This window comes from Babylonia areolata, chromosome 3 (assembly GCF_041734735.1).
Source record: "Babylonia areolata isolate BAREFJ2019XMU chromosome 3, ASM4173473v1, whole genome shotgun sequence".
Taxonomy (NCBI): domain Eukaryota; kingdom Metazoa; phylum Mollusca; class Gastropoda; order Neogastropoda; family Buccinidae; genus Babylonia; species Babylonia areolata.
Window position 1 is genome coordinate 38,981,091 of NC_134878.1, and position 22,511 is coordinate 39,003,601.

Sequence of the window (22,511 nt, forward strand, 5' to 3'; positions counted from 1 at the left end):
ATATTGCTTTTATTTTGTGACGCTTATGTTGTATTATGATTTCTTGATAGGGTCTGGCCTTTTTGTTAACTACAACTGAAGATCACTGACCATTGCTGATCACTGCCGACCGCAAATAAACGCTACCGAAAAGTTTTCAGAATGTGGATATTATGTTTCTTAGGTTTACGCAATATCAAGACATCTTGACCAAGTATGACTATTCACTGACCAAAGTTGAACTCTAAAAATGCGCAGCTTGCGTATTATCATCGCTTTGCATCATGAGTACATTTTATACATTATTTGTACTTTTTAAACAGTTTTGATCAGTGACCACTACTTGCCACTACCAGAAACTGCATTATCATTAAACAAATACAAGCCTGCATGAACATTGACCTCGGGGAATATAGACCTGGGGAATACACATTTACCAATTTTTTGGTGGGACGGGGAATAGACCTTGGGGCGCATGGATTTGGGAAAGCTTAAGAACATTGATCTAGATCTCGGGTAATTGTTGTTGTTTTTTATTCCCTGTATATCCTGTCCATGTGTGTCAAGCTGTCAAAGTGACAAAAACCAATTCAGGAAGGTCAAGCAATGACAACGTGTTGCTTTGATATGATTTTAGATTAAGTAAGTATAGTAGATTATGTTTGGAAAGTTTGTTTTTTTCCGTTGCAAAAACAATTTTCCAATCCAGAAGCGCTTGTTGATGCAAAACGGTAATTTGATTATTTAGATATTTGGGATTTTTCTACGTCCCTCTCATGTTCATGCATTTGTTCCTGAAATATTGCTTTTATGCCAGTTCTGAAAATAGAAGCCCGAGGCGTTTACAAATAGAACACACACGTAAATACAGAAAAGGAAAAATTGAATACATGATACCAAACATTATCAAGAATTATTCATTCTCCCCCCCCCCCCCCCCCCCCCCCCCCCGCCACACACACACAATTAACACATACAAGCACACGCGCACGCACGCACACAAATCATAGCACACAGTCATAAATAGTACACAATGAAAAATACAACCAACAAATTCTGAAACGCTCAGACTCACTCACTCACCAGTAGTCATTTTAGTTCACACTGGAAAGGGATGAGCTCTTGAACGTTAATCAGGAGGGGGAAAGGTGGGTCTCCAGACTGGATTTGAAAGATTTCAGCGAAGATGAGTGACGGAGAGAGGCTGAGGAAGTTGATTCCAAAGAATGGGGGCTTGGTATGAAAAACTGCGTTGGCCATACGTTTTAGTTCGAACAGGGGGGATCCTAAGTAGGTGGTTGTCAGAAGAAGAGCGGAGTTGGCGTATGAAAGGATTAATGAGATCAGAAAGATACTGTGGACCAGTAGCCTCAATGGACTTGAAACAAAGAGAACTAACTTGAAACAAATAAAGCCATTGAATACGGCCTCCTGACCTTTGACCTTAAAGTTTCAAAACCAAAATTTTGGGTCATTCTATATTCCCGTCATCTAAAGGTGTTTTGTGCTAAAACTGAAAGTAGTAATTAAGTTCTTTGCGATGCCGAGATATCTTTAGCGAGAGACAACCTCCACGCCCACCCCCCAACTCCCCCCCCCCACCCCCACCCTTCCGCCCCTCCTCTCCCAGTGTGTGTGTGTGTGTGTGTGTGGTATTTGTCACGCTTTACATTAAGCATAATTACATGCTGTAAATGAATGACCGCTTGTTCAGTTTGTTTTTTGACAGTCATTGGTTCATTATGACGTTTCTGATAACAAAAATTGCAACAATCCCATGCCTTCAAATGCGCGCCCTGCATGATTGGCAAATGCCAAATATTCTTTGAAACAATAAAACTTGTCTGTCATTTGGAATCTCATAAGAACCTCAGTTTCAGTTTCATTTTTTTAGAAGGCGTCAAGGCGTGCGGACTAATCCGTTTACAACAGACTACTCCTGTTGGAAAGAGAAAAGAAATCAAAACAAAGAGGAGGCAGATGCCCGACCTTCGCTTTGACCAGCGCGCTGCATGGTCAGGGCACTTCTACAGAAAAAAAGTAGATGAATTAAAATGAAATAAAGTGAAACCAAGAAACGAAATAAACAAATAGTTTGAATAAATCTAAATAGAATAACACACGCACGCACGCACGCACACACACACACACACATGTATGTATTTTTGTATGTATATAGATCGATAAATCGATAGATAGATATGTAAAGTAAATAACCTCTAAAGACGTCAAATCTTATAAGATCCAAGGAACAATGGATGTGTTCTTGAATAATGGGTCTTACCCTCAATCGATGCTTGAAGAAACAAATCACAAAAAAATAAGAATAAGAAAATTTTTAAAAAACCCGCATACGGGATCAAAACGTGCTTTATTGTGTTCTAATGGATACTGGACAAGTACGAGCTAATTAAGGCTATTACACGAGTTTGACTCAGATGAACAGAATCAACCACCGTGTCCCGATACAGGAAATTAAATGTATAGCGTTCTTACTTATTTTCCCGTGACTATACATTTTGCCGAACAGCATATTCCCAGAATTTACAAAATCATTTTTTTCCACGAAGACAGTGTCACTCATTGAAAAAACATGCCGAAAATGGAATAAAAACAGTAGTATTTGGATATATGTTCCAAAAAATATTTGAATTTCAAATGCACGCTTTTTTGTGTGTTTGAAACACCCATACAAATGCGCCTCCCCCCCCCCCCCCGCCCCCCCGTCTCTCTCTCTCTCCCCTATCACTTTTCCCTTCGTTCTTTTGTTTATTTCACCATAAAAAACACAGTGTGTATGGAAAGTTTGATATATCATGTTGAACTGATTGTGCACATTTTGTGAACTAAAAATGTTAAAAGAAAGACAACACACAAGATAACAAAATAAAAAGTCATTTAAGATAATATATCGAAAGCCAAATACAGGAAACACTTCAGACAGAGCTCCAGGAAAAAAGCACAAGCATCAGTAATCCAGTCGAGTAGTTTCTGAGTAATTACCCTGATGAACGAGATAGACATTTGAAAGATGTGAATCAATGCTTCCCTCAGATGCATGTTCCCACAAAATTGTTTTGGTAGATATATATAGTAATTCGGGGCAAGAGGCCCCCCCTAAGCGAGAAGTCCGATTTCTCTTCTCGTTGAAGCCGCAACACCTTGTAACCAAGTGTAAACGATAGAGACCCAACAACACTACAACATATCCCAAGTAATCGAAAATTGAAACAAACAATTATACTTAAGAGGTGATCAACAACAAAAATTTTTTTGGCCTTCTTGTCCTATACGTGGGGCAAAACGCCCTCGCGTGAGGGGCAAAGTGTGGGCGTTTTGCCCCCACATTTCAGGCGTTTTGCCCCTCGATCTAATTACAAACTTAATGCTCAAAAAGATATTAATGACATTGCATTTAGATTGTATCTGGCCTTGTCAAGAAGACTTAATATTGCACAACATGATAAAGTGTAGCACTGTATTTTTTTTTGTCGGGCAGTGGTCAGCAATGATCAGCAGGTCAATATGGGTCTGTTCGCTGTCTTGGTGTAATCTTCATTATATTATTCTCATTATTGTTGTTGTTACTACCACCACTACTACTACTGTTGTTGTTGTTGTTGTTGTTGTTGTTATAATGATAATAATACTACTAATAATAATTATTATTATTATTACAGCAACGAAGGAAAATGCGTCACAACTGCAGCTGAGCTGGTCTGGCTCACACGGGATAACAGTCCAGCCTTGCGGGTTCTTCTTTGACACGAACAACACGAACGTTCAATTACTGACCGTTTCTTTCTTCCGTTAACAGTCATGTCGCTAATTATGTTTATTTGTTCACATTCAAACTAGCATACACCCGTGATTAACTGATTATAGGATACTATGTTCTACTGAGGTTACAGATAGAGAAATGGTTAGTGCTATGATACTAATAAGGAGGGGGGAAGCTTGCCCGCAACTGACGCTTTTTTCAGCGACAGTGTTCTTTTTTTTCATATATATATTTTTTTTTTATAATTTATTATACTTAATGGTCATAACAAACGAACTGTTTTGTTTACGGTGAAATGGTTATTCCCAATTCATTTGAAATCAAATGTGAAATGTATGAAGTACTGACTAAAACGTGCAAAAAAAAAAGAATGAATATATACTGCCTTGTTCGGTTTTTAAAGTCATTGCGGACCTTATTTAGTAACAGTTAGAAGACATGGGCTTCTAACGTTCGAAAATGTTATGATTTATACGTTTTTGCATGTGTTTGGCGTGACCAGATACTCCGTGGTATTATCATGAATCTTGAATTGTTTTAGACAGAGAATTAACTGAAGGTGGCAGGACTGGCAAAACCATGTGTACACCTGTGACAGGTTTGCACAGTACAGACTTTTCAAATGGATGCATGGAACCATACACTGGGATCAGAATGGATATGTGATGAGTGCTTTGAGTAAATTTGGATACGGTGTCTGAGATATTGCTTGCCATTGCTTTTCATGCAACAGCGTAAGTGAACAAGAAATAATGTGCCGCCTGTGCAATGAGGTAAAATGACTTGTTACCGTGCTTTTCAACTTAAAGTGAAATTTATTCAAAACACCATACAGAACCTTGTGATTTCATGCTGAATATATCGTTGTCAACAAGAAAGTAACTTTCAGTTGTGTACATTTACGAAGCAAGCAAGAGGCAAAGGCTTCAATATGAATAAAATATCTTATTCGTATTTGTATACTCTCTCTCTCTCTGTCTCTCTCACAGTCTCTCTCTCTCTCTTTGTTTTTTCTCTCTATTTCTCTCTCTCTCTCGACCTATCTGTCTGTCTGATGTCTGTCTATCTGTTGCTTCTCTATGCCTCTCTGTGTGTCTGTCTGTCAGTCGGCCCGACTCTGCCTGTCTGTTTGTTTCTACCTTTCTCTCCACTCTCCCTTTTCTGTGTGTGTCTCTCATACGTCATAACCTACGGTAAACGTTTATTCGTGTATCAGTGAATCGTACTGTTTATGCTTGCATATTGCGATGTTGTTATTTGTTCTTGATCATTTTGGATATATTTGTTTCTTTCATTTTCCCTTTTCTTTTGGGGGCTGGATGAAAACTAACAAGCAAAGAACCAAAACAAGTCTAATGTGCTACCCTCAGTAAATATATCAATTCGTTCATTCATATTCCCACTTATCTTTCTATCTCTATCGCATTAGCCCTAACGATCTTTGTCGCTATCTTTATCTGGCTCTGATATATATATATATATATATATATATATATATATATATATATATATATATATATATATAATATGTGTGATGTGTGTGTGTTTTCTCCTCGATAAGATGACTGTTGTATTCTCTGTGTGCTTTTCTTTCTTTATATTATTTCGAGTATCATCAATACCAGCACGTGTATGCCTTTATCATTCAGTATTGTGAAGTATAGAACCTAGGACTGGATGAAAAAACGTGCTTATCTATTATCCTTCAAAATGATTCTCTCTCTCTCTCTCTCTCTCTCTCTCTCTCTCTCACACACATTCATTTGTGAATGATATGTTGGTATGTATGGGTCCCCCAGGTACACAATCCGTTCTACCTCAGCCTGCAGCCGGCCAACACGCACATGGCGCGGGGTCTGGTCAGCCTACTGGCCGTTAACTATTGGTACCGGGTCACCATACTCGTAGAAAGCGAACTCCGAAATGATGGCTTCCGCAACGCTTTCCACAAAATGACCCACGAGGATAGCAAATGGGACATCCAGAATGAGCTCTTCTTGTCACGTGCTTTGACGGACCGTCAGATCGAGGCCCAGCTGTCCACTCTTGGGCCCAACGTGTCACGGATCTTCATTCTTCACTCCAGTACCAGCTTCGCTCAAAGGGTGTTCTTGTTAGCGCCTCGCGTGTTGAATAACGAACGTCAGTATGCGTGGATTGTGACGGGAAACGCTTACACCCGCGACGATAAGATTTTAAAGGATTTCCCATTGGGTACCAAAGCGTTTTTGATGAATCACGATCTTCACGTGAACGAACTGTTTCGAGACACGCTAGATTTCATCCTGACGGTTTTCCAGGAGAATCCACGCCTGCACAGGACTAAGCCCAGGATGTTGCAGAGGGGTTGTTGGACATTGAATGGAGAAGTCCCGATTCCTTTCCACAATGACGTGTACAAGTGAGTGAATACGTATTCAAAATCTGTTATCTTCCTATTTCATTTCTTAAAACATTGAAATAGGTTCATGATTCTGCTATAAACAACACAAAAAAGCCCCCCAAAGCTTTGAATTGTAAACTTTAAAGAGCAGCATATCATCGATTCGTTCGCATTCTAATTGTTTAATCAGATAAGATACGCTGTATGTGATATATTCATCAATCAGAAAAGCAGTAGTTTTAAACCTTACAGTGCACGCGGACACAGGTAGCCTTCAGGTATCAATTCATGTGATGAAGACTCAAGAAATACTTGAGAAATATTGTTCCAATAATATTTGGTAATTTAAGTTTTCAGCCACATAAAACAATAATATTTTAAGCATTTGTTGGCAGTGTAAAAGTCGCAAGAACAATTTTTATAATAAGCTGAATGGTTAAGAAAATTTAAGAAATGACGGGCGCAATAGCCGAGTTGGTGGACTTTCAATCTGAGGGACCCGGGTTCAATCCTCGGTAACGGCGCCTGGTGGGTAAAGAAAGGAGATTTTTTTCGATCTCCCAAGTCAACATATGTGCAGACCCGCTTGTGCCTGAACCCCCTTCGTGTGTATGTATACGCAAGCAGAAGATCGAATACGCACGTTAAAGATCCTGTAATCCATATCAGCGTTCGGTGGGTTATAGAAACAATAACATAGCCAGCATGCACCCCCCACACCTCCCACCCACCCACCCCTGCTGATGATATGCCTGTGTTTATACATAGGTGAAGGAAAGGGTGAAATTATTCACTGCCTACTTTGTCGAGGAATTAACAATTGGAACGATTGTTTATGGTACACTCTTTGCATGTGGCACTGCAAAAGAAAAGTGCGAACACAAAACTAATTCGGTCTTCAAAATGTACTCCTGCGTATTCACCGAATGGGAGCTTTGACCTCCAAACGGAAATAAACGTATTGATATGTTGAATATGTTCATCGATTACTTCTGAACCTAATGTTTATCGCTAACAGACAAGTTACGTTTCAGGATTGTTGGTTTGAGTGTAATTTGGAAGAACATTTCACAAGCTCATTAGACGCTTTGAAAAGTTGCTGTCAAAATCTGAATAGACGCAATAAAGAGTTGCCTTTTTTATTGTACGTTATTGTATTTTGGCATTATGATTGGGGTTTCTGTCTGAAACCGGATATCCTAAATAACTAGGCCACGTAGGCCTGCCTAAATTAATCATTGGGTATTAGTGTAGCAGCTTATGTCTGTCTATTGTTTCTTTGAGTTTGCATAACGCCGACTCGATATAATTTCTGGTGACTTGCCCCACGAACAGCTCTAACTATGAATCTTTTTGTTCAAGAAGCAGATTTTTCAAGGAATTCGATTGTGTATAGTATAACTGACCCAAATACTGCCCTTATTATGACAACGACGCACAACTTGACTACTCGTGATTTATACATATTTTCTAGAACGTCCTTTCTGGGTTCTAATTTTACAGGAAACTAACACGGCAACTGTATTTCCTAAGCTTTTGATCTGCTCACATGTTTTGAAATTTCTTTAAGTAAGGTGCTCTGATGCTTATGCCTTCTTAGTTTGCTGGTGTCTGAAACCAAATATTGTACTACCAATTTTAAACACATTCACTGAAACACTCTCCTTAGCGTAGAAAATAGTTTACTCAAACCATGTGAGTTCTATATTGTATCGTAGTGGCATTGGCTTTCATCTCTCTGTGCGTAGAGAAACAGCTCTCTCTCTCTCTCTCTCTCTCTCTCTCTCACACACACACACACACACACACTCTCTCTCTCTCTCTCTCTCTCTCTCTCATCATCGGCAGAATCAACAGGACCAAGCTATGGGGCTGTCATTCCTCTCGGGCAGTCAGATGCAGTGGAGCACGGTCACACCCAGTGTGGAGAAGACTCAGGGGATCAGCCTCTAGTGGACACTGAGCATGGTCAGGTAAAGGCCAGGGCAGAAGACGCTGTCAAGGATGGCGTGTCGGACATACACAGCCGTTCTCAGGCCAAGGTACAGACCAACGCAAAGGAACAGAGGCCATCCAGAATGTCAACACGGGCAGGAACCACCAAACAACGTTCAGGTAGCCAGGGCAATATCAAGAAGGCGTTCAAAAAGGCCAAAAACGGTGGTGGTTCTCATAGCAGTGACAGAGGCGGAGAAAGACAGGCAGCTTCTCCTGCGTGTCTTCGGGACAGCAATTAGGGGTCAGGCCGGGCATCAACTACCTCATGTAAACTAAGAAATACATGTCAAACTGCAAAACTGTCTGGACCTACTTTAAATGTAAATGTTAATCCGAGTTGGTGCAATGATCCAAGCATGTGTCAAACCATCACATTTCTAAATTATAATGTTTGTGGGCTGATTGGGAAGTTGTCTAATCAAGATTTTGTAGATTATATAACCGCTTATGATTTCATTACATTGATTGAAACTTTTGTTACGGAAGATATCGATTCAACTATTTTTAAAAATTATGACTGCTTTATTTCCAAAGCGACAAAACTCACGAAGCAAGGGAGGCATTCAGGAGTTATGGTGCTTGCAAACAAACGTTTTTCCAAATTCATCTCCCATATAAAAACCGATCAAGATAATGTCGTTGTATTAAGAATGTCTAAAGAATTGTTTGGGAGCGAATGTGATGTCATGTTTATCTCATCTTATGTAAGACTATATGATTCCAATTATTGGAAAAACAATCACGGTGGATATGGTGTAGAAATAATTGATGAATGTATCATGTCTCTACACGAAACATATGGTAATTTTCATATTCTTCTCTCTGGAGACTTTAACGCTCGCACTGCAAACAAAAACTATGAGCCAACAGAGGACAATTTTGAGCAGGTAAGTAGCAATGTTACACTGGATGATCACACATTTGCAAGAAAGTCTGATGATTCAGAAACGAATCTTTTTGGGAATCAGCTGGTTGATCTGTGTACGGTTACAGATTGTTTTATTGTGAACGGTATGGTACAGTGGAATTGTGACTCTGCATGTACATTTATGTCTAATAGTGGATCAAGTGTAACTGATTATTTTTTGATGTCCTGCAGCTTATTGACTCAATTGTCAGATATGCAGTTAGTTGTAAAAGAACTTGTAGACTCTGATCATTTGCCAGTACAGCTGACATTGTTTACAGAGGTAAGAACTGATACAAATTCACATAACAATATTAAAAGAAATGGATACAATACTATAGAGAAAATAGTTTGGAATGTAGACAAAGAAGACGAATACAAAGACAAACTTACAAACGAAGAGGGATGGACAAATCTGAACGAAGCCATAAACCAAATAGACAAAAATATTGACTTAGCACTGGCATTATTTAATCAGTACTTACTTGGAGCTGCTGAGTGTGTGGTGAAAAACTCATAGGAAAAAGTCAAAAGGAGCAGAATGGTTTGATGAGGTTTGCAGTCAGGCAAAGCGGGAATGTCGAAGACTGTTACGTTTTTACCAAAAGCACAAACGCTTGGGACGTTGCACATGTCAAAACAAACGGATGACGTGCATGGGAAACAAGAGTGAGTCATTTTGCAATTGTAAGTGTCCGGAAATGAGAATATTGTATGTGGAAAGTAGAAAAACATACAGAAAATTATTGAAAACCAAAAGGACGAGTTTCCGGCGAGAAACAGCAGAGAAACTGTGTAAAAATATGAATTCTTCGATATTTTGGAATGATCTGAAAAGAATAGGACTAAAGAAAACATCATGCAACAGTGAAAATATAAGTATCCAGCAATGGTTTGAGCATTTCCAGACAGTATTCAGTATTAATGAAGAGAGTACAGATAATCAAATAAACATAGAAAGTAATACCCAGGAAGAAGAAGAACATGCTTTAAATCAAGTAATCACACATCAGGAAGTAGAGAAATCCATTAAGAAAATAAAATGCGGAACCGATTGTGTTACAGGAGAAATGGTGAAAGCTGGTGGTCACAATGTTATTAACTTTTTAACGATGCTGTTTAATCAGATTTTTGATAGTGGCGTATATCCCAAAGAGTGAGCCAAAGCTATAGTGGTACCAATTTTCAAAAAGGGTAATATGGATAATCCTGATAACTACAGGGGTGTATCTTTAATCAATGTTACTTGCGAATGTTTTACTTCAATTTTGAATGAGCGATTATATGCCTGGTTGGAGAAAAACAATGTAATTGTCGAAAACCAGGCTGGGTTTAGACAAGACTATTCAACAATCCATGACATATGCAATCTGTATTCAATTGCCCAGAAAATGTTGAGTAGCAATGGTCGAAAACTGTATGTGGCTTTTGTTGACTTTAAAAAGGCGTTCGATTCTGTCCATCATAACAAATTGTTACAAACATTTCACAAGGAGGGGATAAAAGGGAAATTTTGTTGTTGCCTTCAGTCTGTGTATGATTCTCTCATTTCATGTGTTCGTTCGAATGGAGAATACTCCGAGTTTTTTGAATGTCCTGTAGGTGTAAGACAGGGTTGCGGGTTAAGTCCCACGCTTTTCTCACTTTTTTTATTAATGAGTTAGCCAATCATATAAATGATACTGGGGTTCATGGTGTACAGTTACTTCCCACTCTTATTGAAGTTTTCATTCTACTTTTTGCTGATGACGTAGCTTTAATTGCAACTACACCAGGTGGATTACAGACACAACTTAACTCTTTGAAAATATGCTGTGATAGCTTGAGGTTAAATGTTAATAAAAGTAAGACTAAGATAATAGTGTTCAGAAAGGGGGGATATCTGGGTAAAAAAAGACAAATGGTTTTTTGGAGGTGTGGAAATTGAGGTGGTAAATACCTACTGTTACCTAGGATTCACATTCACAATAATGTTGAGTGCTAATGTAGGCACAGGGCATCTAGTAACAAAAGCAAAAAAAGCACTTTACCTTCTATGCAGAGCATTTAACAATTGTAAAGAGATGTCCCGAGAAGTCTTTTTCAAAATATTTGACTCCAAAATCCAGTCTATTCTATTGTACTCAGCAGAGATTTGGGGCTGCAACGTTTAGATAGCATCGAAAAAATACATTTATTAGCTTGCAAAAGATTTCTCGGTGTTCCCCTCAAAACACCCAATAAACTAGTATACTCAGAATTAGGCAGATACCCATTATATGTTAACTCATACATGAAAGCCGTAAAATATTGGTTCAGATTATTAGAAATGAATTTAGATAGATTACCTAAACAGGCGTATCTTATGCTAGTAAACTTAGATGGGAACGGTAAAAGGTGTTGGGTAACAGGAATTAGAGAAATTTTGTGTAAAACTGGATTCAGTTATGTGTGGTTGAATCAAGGAGTTGATAATATGCAGATGTTTATATTACAGTTCAAACAGAGACTGATTGATATGTATGTGCAAGAATCGTCGGCATCTGTCAGAGATAAGGAAAGATACGCTTTATATTCATCCATGCAAGATGGTTTCAGAACTGGACTTTATTTTGTACATTTGGATATTTATTGCCTCAGAGTCGCTTTGACACAAATAAGACTTGGAGTCTTGCCGCTAAATAAGAACTATGAGAGATACTCTGAAAATCCGGTTCCAAGGTTTTGCCCATTTTGTAAAGGTGTGAATGAGGATGAATATCATTTTATATATGCATGTCCTCTGTATGTCGATCTTAGAAAAAAGTTTCTTGGTTTGTATGTCAATGTTCAGATTAACATTCTGCTGGACGGTGTAGATAAACATCGATCTCGTTCTGTAGCAAAATATATTTTTCATTCAATTAAGCGCAGACAAGAAGCGATAACTAATCAATGAAGAAGAAGATTTCTAGATACTTGTGTGATAGTAAATGTCGTATGAAAATCCATTTCAGTAAAATGATGACTATTTATACCAACCCTGTACAAAATCGTTGTTGTTACATGCAACTTCAGAGTATTGGATAATTTCTAATATTCATAGGAATGTCAACGGAATGCTATTGTCAGCACGTCCCCCTTCCCAGCATCCCAATGCAATGATGCCTATGGCCTGAATGCAATAAAACATTCATTCATTCATTCATTCATTCTAATCATCCAGATGGCTTTAGATTGAAGTTATTGATGTCATCTACAAATGCTGATGCTGTCCGAAATCTGTGTCTTTATCTGTATAAAGCTTTTAAAGTAAGAGAAACTACGCTGACATGATATTTTTTTGGAAAAAAATGTCTGTACACTCCTTTACAAGGGGCAAATGCCTTTGCTGAATACTCACACACACACACACACACACACACAGAGAGAGAGAGAGAGAGAGAGAGAGAGAGAGAGAGCTTAGATCCGTCTTGTGGGATGAACGAGGGACATGTGTTTTGTGTGTGGCTAATGGAAATAGCATGCATATTTCGGTTCTTCGCGCGTGGAGAGAGAAAAGACCGTTGGCAAATGAACATAGTGAAATGATTATGTCAATCATTCCCTAAACAAAAGCAGGCATCTTGAATGCTGTCTGTTTTCCAGGTGTCTCATAAAGACAGTGATCCATGGTCTGACGGGGGAACTGAAGTTTGATGTGGACGGCTACCTGAACATCTCTACCTTCCGTGTCCGCAACTTGGTGCATGACGGTCACGAGCACGTGTGGCAGGACGTTGGCTGCGTGCAGGGGAGGGAGGTCCACCCGTTCGGCATTATCTGGCCTGGCGAGGTCAGAAGACTGAAGTCCGGCACGGAGGGGAGGAAGCGGTACCGGGTGGTCACCAACCCCGTGCAGCCCTTCGTCATGACGGAGGCGCCTCATCCAGACTATGGGGAATGCCTGACGGACACACCTTGCCTCAACCTCACATCCAAGCGAAAATCACAAGAAGAGGTGCTAAAAGCTATCACGGCGTATGAGAACGGTATGGAGAATCAGAGTGATCTGTACAGGATCCAGTGTTGTCGTGGGCTGACAATTGATATGCTTAACAGACTGGCTAGTGACCTGGATTTTGACTTCACGTTGTACATCGTTCAGGATGAGACCTATGGTCAAAAAAAGCAGGGTCAGTGGAATGGTATGATGAAGGATCTTATCGACGGCACTGCGCACTTTGCTGTGGCTGCCTTCAGCATCACACGGGTCCGGCAGAGAGCCATAGATTTCACCGACCCTTATTTCTTCTCTGGCTTCTCCGTACTCTATTCCGACCGCACCCGTGAAACCAGCATGTTAGCTTTCCTAGAGCCTTTTGACATCATCGTGTGGTTCGCCATTATCGTCAGTGCTAACTTCGCTGCAGTCACTATGGCTCTGTTCGAGTGGAACAGTCCCTTCGGCCTCAACCCCTGGGGTCGGAAAAGGAAGCAGAACTACTCACTGGCTTCAGGGCTGACCATGGTGTTCTCTGTGCTGTTCGGACACACAGTGAAGACCAAGTCACCCAAGGCCTGGCCCAGTAAGGTCATGCAGAATTGTTGGGCCTCTGCCGCCATATTTATCATCGCCTCCTACACCGCCAATCTCGCCGCTTTCATCGCCGGTAAGCATGCTGGCATCAACTACAATGACATCAAGGACAATCGGGTAAGTTGGCTGGTAAGTACAGAATGGGGCAGAAAGGTACATGTGTGTGTGTTTGTTTGTGTGCGTGTGTGTGTGTGTGTGTGTGTGTGTGTGTGTGTGTGTGTGTTCATATCTGCAATTTTTAATACTGTCTTGGTGTACAGATATACATTTTTGCGTTGTTCTTTTGTAAAGTTATCCATTCATACCTGTTTAGATTTCAACAGAAAATTTCACATCTCACTCCTCTCAGTGAGCCATGTTCACGTGCATAAAAAGAATCACGGGAGACGGATATCTTTGCAAATATTTATATACAAAAAAATAAACTATACTTAAAAAAAATTCACACATTCACTCACACACTAATATACTTTAAAAAAATTCACACATTCACTCACACACTCGTACTAGCTACGAAGGGCAACAACACGCAACACACTGCACAACACATAACGAGGATACTCAGTTCAAGCCCGTTTCACTCCAGTCCGGTCCAGGACACAGGCTGCTCCTCAGCGCCTTCACAGCTTGGACACAGGCTGCTCCTCAGCGCCTTCCCCACAGCTTAGACACAGGCTGCTTCTCACCGTAGCGCCATCAGCGGTTACTGCTGCTGCTGCTGTTGTTGCAGCTGGGTCTTGGCCCAGCGCCAACCCACAAGCTCTTTAAACCAAAATAAAAACACTTACAGTTCATCTTGTCTTGTCCGTACGTCCCGTCAGTCACATGTGTGCCCTGTACAATTTCACTAACTTCCCTAGGTTCAGTCACACATCATCTTCACCATTAAATTACCAATTATAAAGTCATAATTCCTTACCTATCGTCTTCGTACTAGTAGTTATCTTTTAGTCTCTTTCTGTCTTTCGAATGCAATCATATGTTTCCCAAGCAAGCGCTAGGAATTTCATATCACAAATTTATATTCCATTATTCCAGCGTTGCGAAGAATCAAATCAAATCAAATTATGGTGCTCAGAGCCTCGCCGACCACTAAGGCCATCTCAAGGCTATCGCCACGTTAAGCGTTAAAAAGTCTCAGTGGAAATCATTCTAATAATGATACAAAGATTAGGTAAAATCAAGTGTAAGCAAAACAAGATTCTTTTCTCCTTGTCACAGTAGCAATGACATTATGAACACTTCGACAAAAAGGAATCTTACTGCCAAGTTTAGAAACAGTATGATAATATAATAACATTGCGTTTTTTAAAAGACCCAAAAGCAAAACGACCATCAAATACACATACAAATAAACTTATACAAATTAATCCATCGACACTATAACAATGAAATACTTTTTCCACCTCGCGCTGGGACTATACGGCGTAGGGGCGTGTCCCCCATGTGGCGGATGGGAGAGCCCTCCCTTTGGGGGATGCACCAAATAATACGAAATAAGGTGCCGTGGACCCACATAGTCTAGGAGAATGACAACTCTGATTTCAAACCCGGGCAGACAGAGTCCGATAGCCTCAGGGAGCAGTCCTTCCAAGAGAAGGAAAACTCCCAGGAAAAACCCGGCCAACTGTAAACCGTTATCAGAACAGAAGTTCACCGAAGACGGCGCCACAGTGGCCTCTCTAAGGCTGATCTAATCAAAACCGGCTGTGCACGCACTCTACGACACATGGCTACGCAGACAACGCTAGATCGATGTGGTGTCGTCTTCCTGGACCGTGGCCGGGGGAAGACGGTGCCGGGCCGTCAGCCTCAAAGGGGCCCATCCACAACTACCGACCACAGATGCGATGCTTCTCAGACTCTTCGGGGAGAACAGATTGGAGCACATGGGCAAGCAGCACTTCGGGTCGTCCACTGGAATGCGGAAGGAATACAGCGCAAGAAGTTTGAGCGATCGATGTATGTTGCATCCAAGAGACTCACCTCAAGAACACTCATCGCTTTTTCATAAGAGGTTACAAGTTGTTCAGACAAGACCGAGAGAACAGACCAAAGGGAGGCCTCATCACCCTGTTAAGAAACAACATCCCGGTGGTGGAGACCCAGAGTTCTGGTCAAGCTGATCTCAACACAGAATTTCTGTGAGTCAAGTTGGTGTTGCCAGGCACGTCAGTGACAGTCCTCAATGTCTACTCCACCCACGTTGACTCCCACAGCTAGATCATCACAGGAGACTTAAACAGCCACTCACCCAGCTGGGGCTACCAAGATCTCAACAAGAAAGGAGAAGATGTGGAAAACTGGGCAATCAGTAAGCAGCTGATCCTCATCAACAGTCCAGCAGATCCACCTACGTGCTACTCACCAGCATGGAGGACCACAAGCACTCCTGACCTGGCCTTCGCGACAGACGACATCCATAGCATTGCCCAAAGGGAGGTGTCGCCCCAGCTTGGAGGCAGCGACCACAGGCCAGTGGTCATCACATTACAGAGACAGTTTGAAACCCATCCCACCAGGCTCCCGGCAAGCTAGAATTACAAGAAGGCAAACTGGGACCTGTTCAAGCACGAGGCAGACAAGAGGACTTCTGCACTGACACTGTCACACCACGACATCAACGAAAACGCCAAGATTTTTAACAAGACAGTACTAGATGCAGCGCAGGATTCCACGAGGCAAACGCAGGAACTACCGCCCCTACTGGACACCTGAGCTCGACACCCTACACAAGACCCTCAGTGAAACCACTGACGAAAATGTAGAGACACACAACAGAGCGCAAGCTGCGTTCATAAAGGAAAAGCTGCAAGCAAAACGCAAAAGATGGCAAGACAAGACAGCCTCCCTGAACATTGGAGACAGACATGCAGGGGCTCTGGAAGCTGACAAAGAAACTGAACGATGACAACCCCAGCAGAGGCAAGACCGTCATTGAGCAGGACAACCAGCTGAAAACAGAAAAGGCCGCAGCCAGCACCTTTGTGGAGCTCTACCGAGAGGAGAGTACGATCCACATGCCCGGACAGCACATCAAGCAGGTACAAGAGGAAACCACGAAACTTATGACATCAGACCCACATGGCATAGATGACAGCTGTACGAGCGAACCTTTTACCATGAAGGAGCTGAAGCAAGGCATTCGCAAGTTGAAGCCAAAGGAAGCTCCGGGGCCTGGCGACATGCTGAAGCACATGGGACCAGCATCCAGAACATTGCTGTTTCAGATCTTCAATCACAGCTGGACAGCAGGAGTTGTGCCTTCCATCTGGAAAGAGGTAGAGATCATCCCTATCTCAAAGAAGGGAAAGAACAAGAAGGACCCCCACAGTTACAGACCAATCAACCTTCTGAGCTGTGTCAGCAAGCTGCTGGAAAGGATGGTCAACCACCGCCTCACCTTCCTCCTGGAAACACAGAACATCCTTTCACCTACCCACACCGGCTACAAAAAATTCCGCAACACAGAAGACCAACTAGCCCTCCTCGTCCAGGACATTGAAAACTCTTTTCAGGAGAAGAAGACACTGGCCGTGTTTTTTGACCTGTCGAGAGTGTTTGACAAAGTGTAGAAGGAGGGCCTCATCCTGAAACTTCTCCAAGCCGGCGTACATAGCAAGATGTACATGTGGATCCACCACTACCTCTTCAGCAGGACCGCAAGGGTTAAATTAGACAGCTTCCACAGCAGAAAGGTCAAGCTGCGTGAGGGTGTCCCCGAGGGAGGAGCGCTTTCCCCGACATTGTTTCTGTTGTATATCAACGACATCACAGACAACATCACGAAGCACGTCTCCAACAGTCTGCATGCAGACGACTTGGCAGTATGGACATCTGCTGAATACACCAGCACGGACTCCTATCGGCTTCAGGAAGTCGTCAGCAATATCGCCACATGGACAGATGACTGGGGTGTTGAGCTCAGCACCACAAAAATCAACGCAACACTCTTCTCTCTCTCCACTGCCAACGAGCAAGTCAAGCGGAAGCTCCAGGGACAGGTCTTGCCCCAGACGGATACACCAACATTCCTTGGTGTCAAGTTGGACACCCGCCTGACCTGGAGGCCCCAGATTGAGGAGATGGAGAGGAGAGGCATCCGCAAGCTAGCCCTGCTGAAGAAGCTGGCCGGGACGACTTGGGGAGCGGACAGCAAGCTTCTCGCCACGGTCTACATGGGAGCGGTCAGACCCACCATGGTGTACGCCTCAACCTCGTGGGACACAGCCTCCAAGACCAACAAGAACTGGTTCGACAAAGTCCAAAACATGGGACTACGCCTCATACTTGGAGCCATGAAGTCCACGCCAATCCATGACATGGAGAAAACTGCTAACGTCGAGCCCCTGAAGAGAAGACGCGACCTGAAAGTCCTGATGCAGGGCGAGAAGCTCAGAAGACTGCCCTCACACCACCTGCACCACAGACTAGAGCAGCCACCAAGAACCGTCTCAAACGTCAGAGCCTCAACCACCAGTATAAGGCACTCCGAGCACAGCACAGTGATGTTCTGGTGGCAAAAGGGGAGTCTTGCACTGACTTTGCCTTGCTGGAGGCCACCATCAGCCTCAGAGTTCCTGGCATCACCACCAAAGACCAGCAACCAGCTACTCTCAAGATCCTGAATCTGGCCATGATAGAGGAGTCCTACCCAGCCAGCTCCTGGACGCATGTATACACGGACGGATGAGCGGAGGAAGCCACACACAATGGAGGCAGTGGTGTCTACATCAGATTTCCCGATGGAGAGCACAGCAGCATCGCACTCCCTGGAGGAAAGCTCTGTTCCAATTTCAGAGCTGAAGTCCTGGCCATTAAAACGGCAGCAGAATTCCTCTCCTCCTGTGGAAAGCCCCTTGGCAGCATCTCCATCTTCACTGACTCCATGTCCACACTCCAGGCCCTTGACTCCCCTGGTCCTGGTCCACTGATCCAGTCCCTCAAGGCCTCCCTTGCAACCCTTACCCAAACAGCCCCAACAACCCTCCAGTGGGTGCCTGCCCATGTAGGCCTCCCAGGCAACGAGCGTGCAGACCACCTTGCTAAGGAAGGAAGCCAGTTCACACAGCCGACCGTTCCTGCCACGTAAAAGGAAGCAAAAACTCTCCTCCGCAGCAGATTCCGAAGAGGCTGGGTCACCCTGAACGGAAGCTACCAGGCACACCAGGATCCCATCAGGGCACTGGAGAGGAGACACCAGACTACCATCTACCGCCTTCGCACAGGACACTGCGGCCTCCAAGCACACCTGAAGAGGATTGGAGTGGCAGCCACATCCCTATGTGATTGCGGCCAGGCTGACCAAAAACCATCCCATATTCTCCAAGACTGCCCCCTGTATGAGAAGATGCAGCAGCAGTCCTGGCCTGGGGGTGCGGACCTCAACACCAAGCTCTGGGGGACGGTAGCCGATCTTCGCCGAACGTCCAAGTTTGTGGCATACCTCGGACTTCGACCCTGACTGCGTAGCTGTCGAACGCAAAAGAAAGAAAAAGAAAAGTTTTTTCCCACTCTCACCTGAGCACTAGGGTCTCAGAGCCGAAGTTCTCTGCGGCTGTAATCCGAATGACCGCACAGATCGGTGACAAACAAGTTGTGCCAGAGAGCATGCATCTACCTGAGCTCTCACCTGAACATCCGTATATGAAAAAATAAATGTTCACTCGAGCGCCCCATGCGCCTCGTGCAACCACGCATATAACAAAATTGCCTCTTTCAAACTAAGTGTAATGCCACACGAAAAAAACGTCTGCTTCGATGTGATGACTTTCATCACATCTTTCATGTGCTGAGGTATGTTATCATACACTATTGTATTTGTATTGTTTCACGTCAGGCGTTTAGAGCCCATTATGTGGGGGGATTGCGTCATACAAATACTATCTCTTATCATTAACATCATTATTGTTATCATCATCATCAGTATTATTATTATTATTATTATTATTATTATTATTATTTCAACATAGCCTATCATCCATCATACGTGTAAGTGCAATCAAAGACTTTATCTGCCGTGTTTCACCTTCAACCCCTTCCCTTCACGTAGAATAAACATTTTCTGCAGTTAGTTCTGACAGCGTTTGCCAAATGACTTGTCATTATGTATGATCAATGTTTTGATTACATAATCTGATAATCTATACACCATTGTCACCATATCACTGTCTTTTTAATATTTTCAAATTAGTTGTAACTTGTATAACTTCATATTGCAGAACTGTTGGTTCAGCACACAATTATGCTTAAATAATTGTTTTCTCCTTCATGGTCTGAATGTAATTGTATTTTTGCTTTCTCTTTTTAACAACAGTTTGGAACTGAAGATATTGGAAATGGATTGTACCTGCAGATACAACATGTACAGTATACTGGTATGAAGTTGTGTGACTGATATGGAGAAGAAAGGAACAATTACAACAATATGTACAGGGAAAGAACAAGTAAACTAAGAAGTAAACACATAAATAGGTAAACACATGATTAAGGATTCACAGACTTTGGATAGATAGACCTGTATAATGACGAGTACAAAAACAGATAAACAAACACGACATAGAATATAAGGTATCATGACTGGAAGAAAGGGTAAATGAAAAATTGATAGTAACAAAGCAGAATCACGATAAAATGATGAGTTGGTCAACAATGGCTTAGTAGTAAACAAATAAAAGAAAATAACGAATAAATGGAGTGTTACGTTTATAAATAAAAATTTGATGACATACATGAAGTGAATGAAATGAGTGAATACATATCAATGAAATACTATGAATTATGATTTATCCAGTTTAACTAGCTACATGAATGCACAGACAAGATGGCATACCAAACAACACATATTTTATTTCATAACAGTGTTTGAGACACTTAGCAGACGAGACAGATCACTTCATTGATTTAACAATATGTAGCCGGGTACCTGAGTGGTATATAAGGGGACGGTACAAAAGAACTACTAACTGAATGATGTAATGAGTTAAAGGATAGGAAAGAATCCCCTCGCAGGCCAGGAACATAGAGGTCAGTCACAAAAGGGTTTTTCTAATGTTTTATTTAAAATAGTTATGAGAAGATAAAGAGAAGAAGAGATAAGGATGAGGAGAAGAGGAAAACAATGATGATGAGAAGAAGAAAACAAGGCTGAGGAGAAGAAGAAAATGACGTAAGCTTAGCCTCAGTTGAAATCTTTAGACTGACAATGGTTTAAACTGAAATCAAGCATGCTTCTAACTGATTAAAGTGTGTGTGTAAGCACAACAAATATAATATCACAGTAAATGATACACACTTGATTTAACAGATGTTAAGAAAATAGGTTTAGAATGGGCTTTGCATCAAACCGGGAATGGCGCCACACATTCTGCGCGAGCTGTTAAAGACCAGCAAGTTAGTTGCGAAAAAGACGTCTGCTATTGCTCAGCTCTCAGCTTGTGCTGTGAGTTGAATTATGGTTATTTGCAGCCAGCTGAGCGCTTGGCTACAAATAAATAAAATTACTGGTGAGGGAAAGAATGATCTATAGGATGTTTGATCAAATGATTTTTGCAATCAATATCAGGTACGGAAAAGTGTTTAAATAATGATAAATAAATCTACTGGCTGAAGTATGCGATAATGAATACTAGGAAATAAGATGATATGTTTGAAAAAATGTCAAAAGAAAAGAAAGAAACAAACACTATCAAAAACAACAAAAACAAAGGCATGTCCTATCTATTGCCCCCTTTGAAACGTGATTGATCTTAAAAACAACAACAACAAAGAAACCGAAGAAAAGCAGAAAATATTATTTGGATCCATATCTTATATGTTTATAGGCCTACTGGTAACACTAAATAAGAATTTGCCCATTCACCCATATAGTCAGTCATTGGATGAAATGTTTGATGAAGGAAGTTAAACATCGACGAACTGCTAAAGTTACACTGTGCCCACAATACTAGCAAATTATTTCTATCATCTGATGAGAGTGAATAAACAGCAGAGTTGTCACACTCTTGTTCTTCCAGAACTGTTAAAAAGACAAGGGAAATCCTAAACCAAAGTGCGCGATATTCTGCATTTCTGGAACTGTTCCATTTCACTTTACATGTGTTACTTTGTGACATCAGTCAGCTGTGGCACGCCAACTTGCATGTTTATTATACTGTAGTTACTGAAAGTTACCTCCCTTGAATCTAATTTCATGCAACGGTTGCTGGAAAAAATTCCCCATAGAAACACAACGCAGTCACTTTGTTTCAAACTGAATTCTGCACGTTGCAGCTCTGGTAGTGAGTTTCAGTTTCAGTTTCAGTAGCTCAAGGAGGCGTCACTGCGTTCAGACAAATCCATATACGCTACACCACATCTGCCAAGCAGATGCCTGACCAGCAGCGTAACCCAACGCACTTTGTCAGGCCTTGAGAGAGAGAAAAAAACAAAAAAAACAACAACCTAACTCCATATTGGTGACCCCAACAACGGAACATCTAAAACAGCTCAAGAAATGTGAACTGAAGCAAACATTCTCACTGATTCATCGACACAGCTTCGAACTTTGGCTACTCAACCTACTGTAACTGCAGTGTCTGTCAAACTGGAGTTTGGGCAAAATCACCAGAAGTTTGGTTTGCAAGAGTAGAAGCCCAGTTTCGCACCAAGGGTATAAACCCAGATCAAACAAGATATGACTACATCGACAGTGCACTTGGCATCAACACAGCAGAGGCAGTTCAGCCGATCCTTACCAACCCACCAGATGTTGACAAATATAACACCCTGAAGAAAGCCCTGATCAAGACCTTTGGCGAGTCTTAGGACCAAAAAGACGATAAAGTCCTCAACCTGAATGGACTTGGTGACAAACGCCCCACTGCCCTCTTGTGCAGGATAAATGCTCTGAATGATGACCCGCAAACACTTAAACGTGCACTGTTTC

The 22,511-nt window shown here is 41.9% G+C and overlaps 1 protein-coding gene across 2 annotated transcripts in view; it reads left to right on the forward strand.

Annotated features, from left to right (window-relative positions):
* LOC143279976 (glutamate receptor ionotropic, NMDA 3A-like) overlaps positions 1-22,511 on the forward strand; it is a 184,825-nt gene that overhangs the window by 76,352 nt on the left and 85,962 nt on the right. Inside the window, exons 4-5 of one of the 2 annotated variants that reach the window (XM_076584373.1) lie at positions 5,560-6,161; positions 12,655-13,702. In XM_076584373.1, the coding sequence (XP_076440488.1) occupies positions 5,560-6,161; positions 12,655-13,702 (1,650 nt within the window). Of the gene's footprint in view, positions 1-5,559; positions 6,162-12,654; positions 13,715-22,511 lie in introns of both variants that reach the window. The other variant, XM_076584372.1, reaches the window with a different exon arrangement.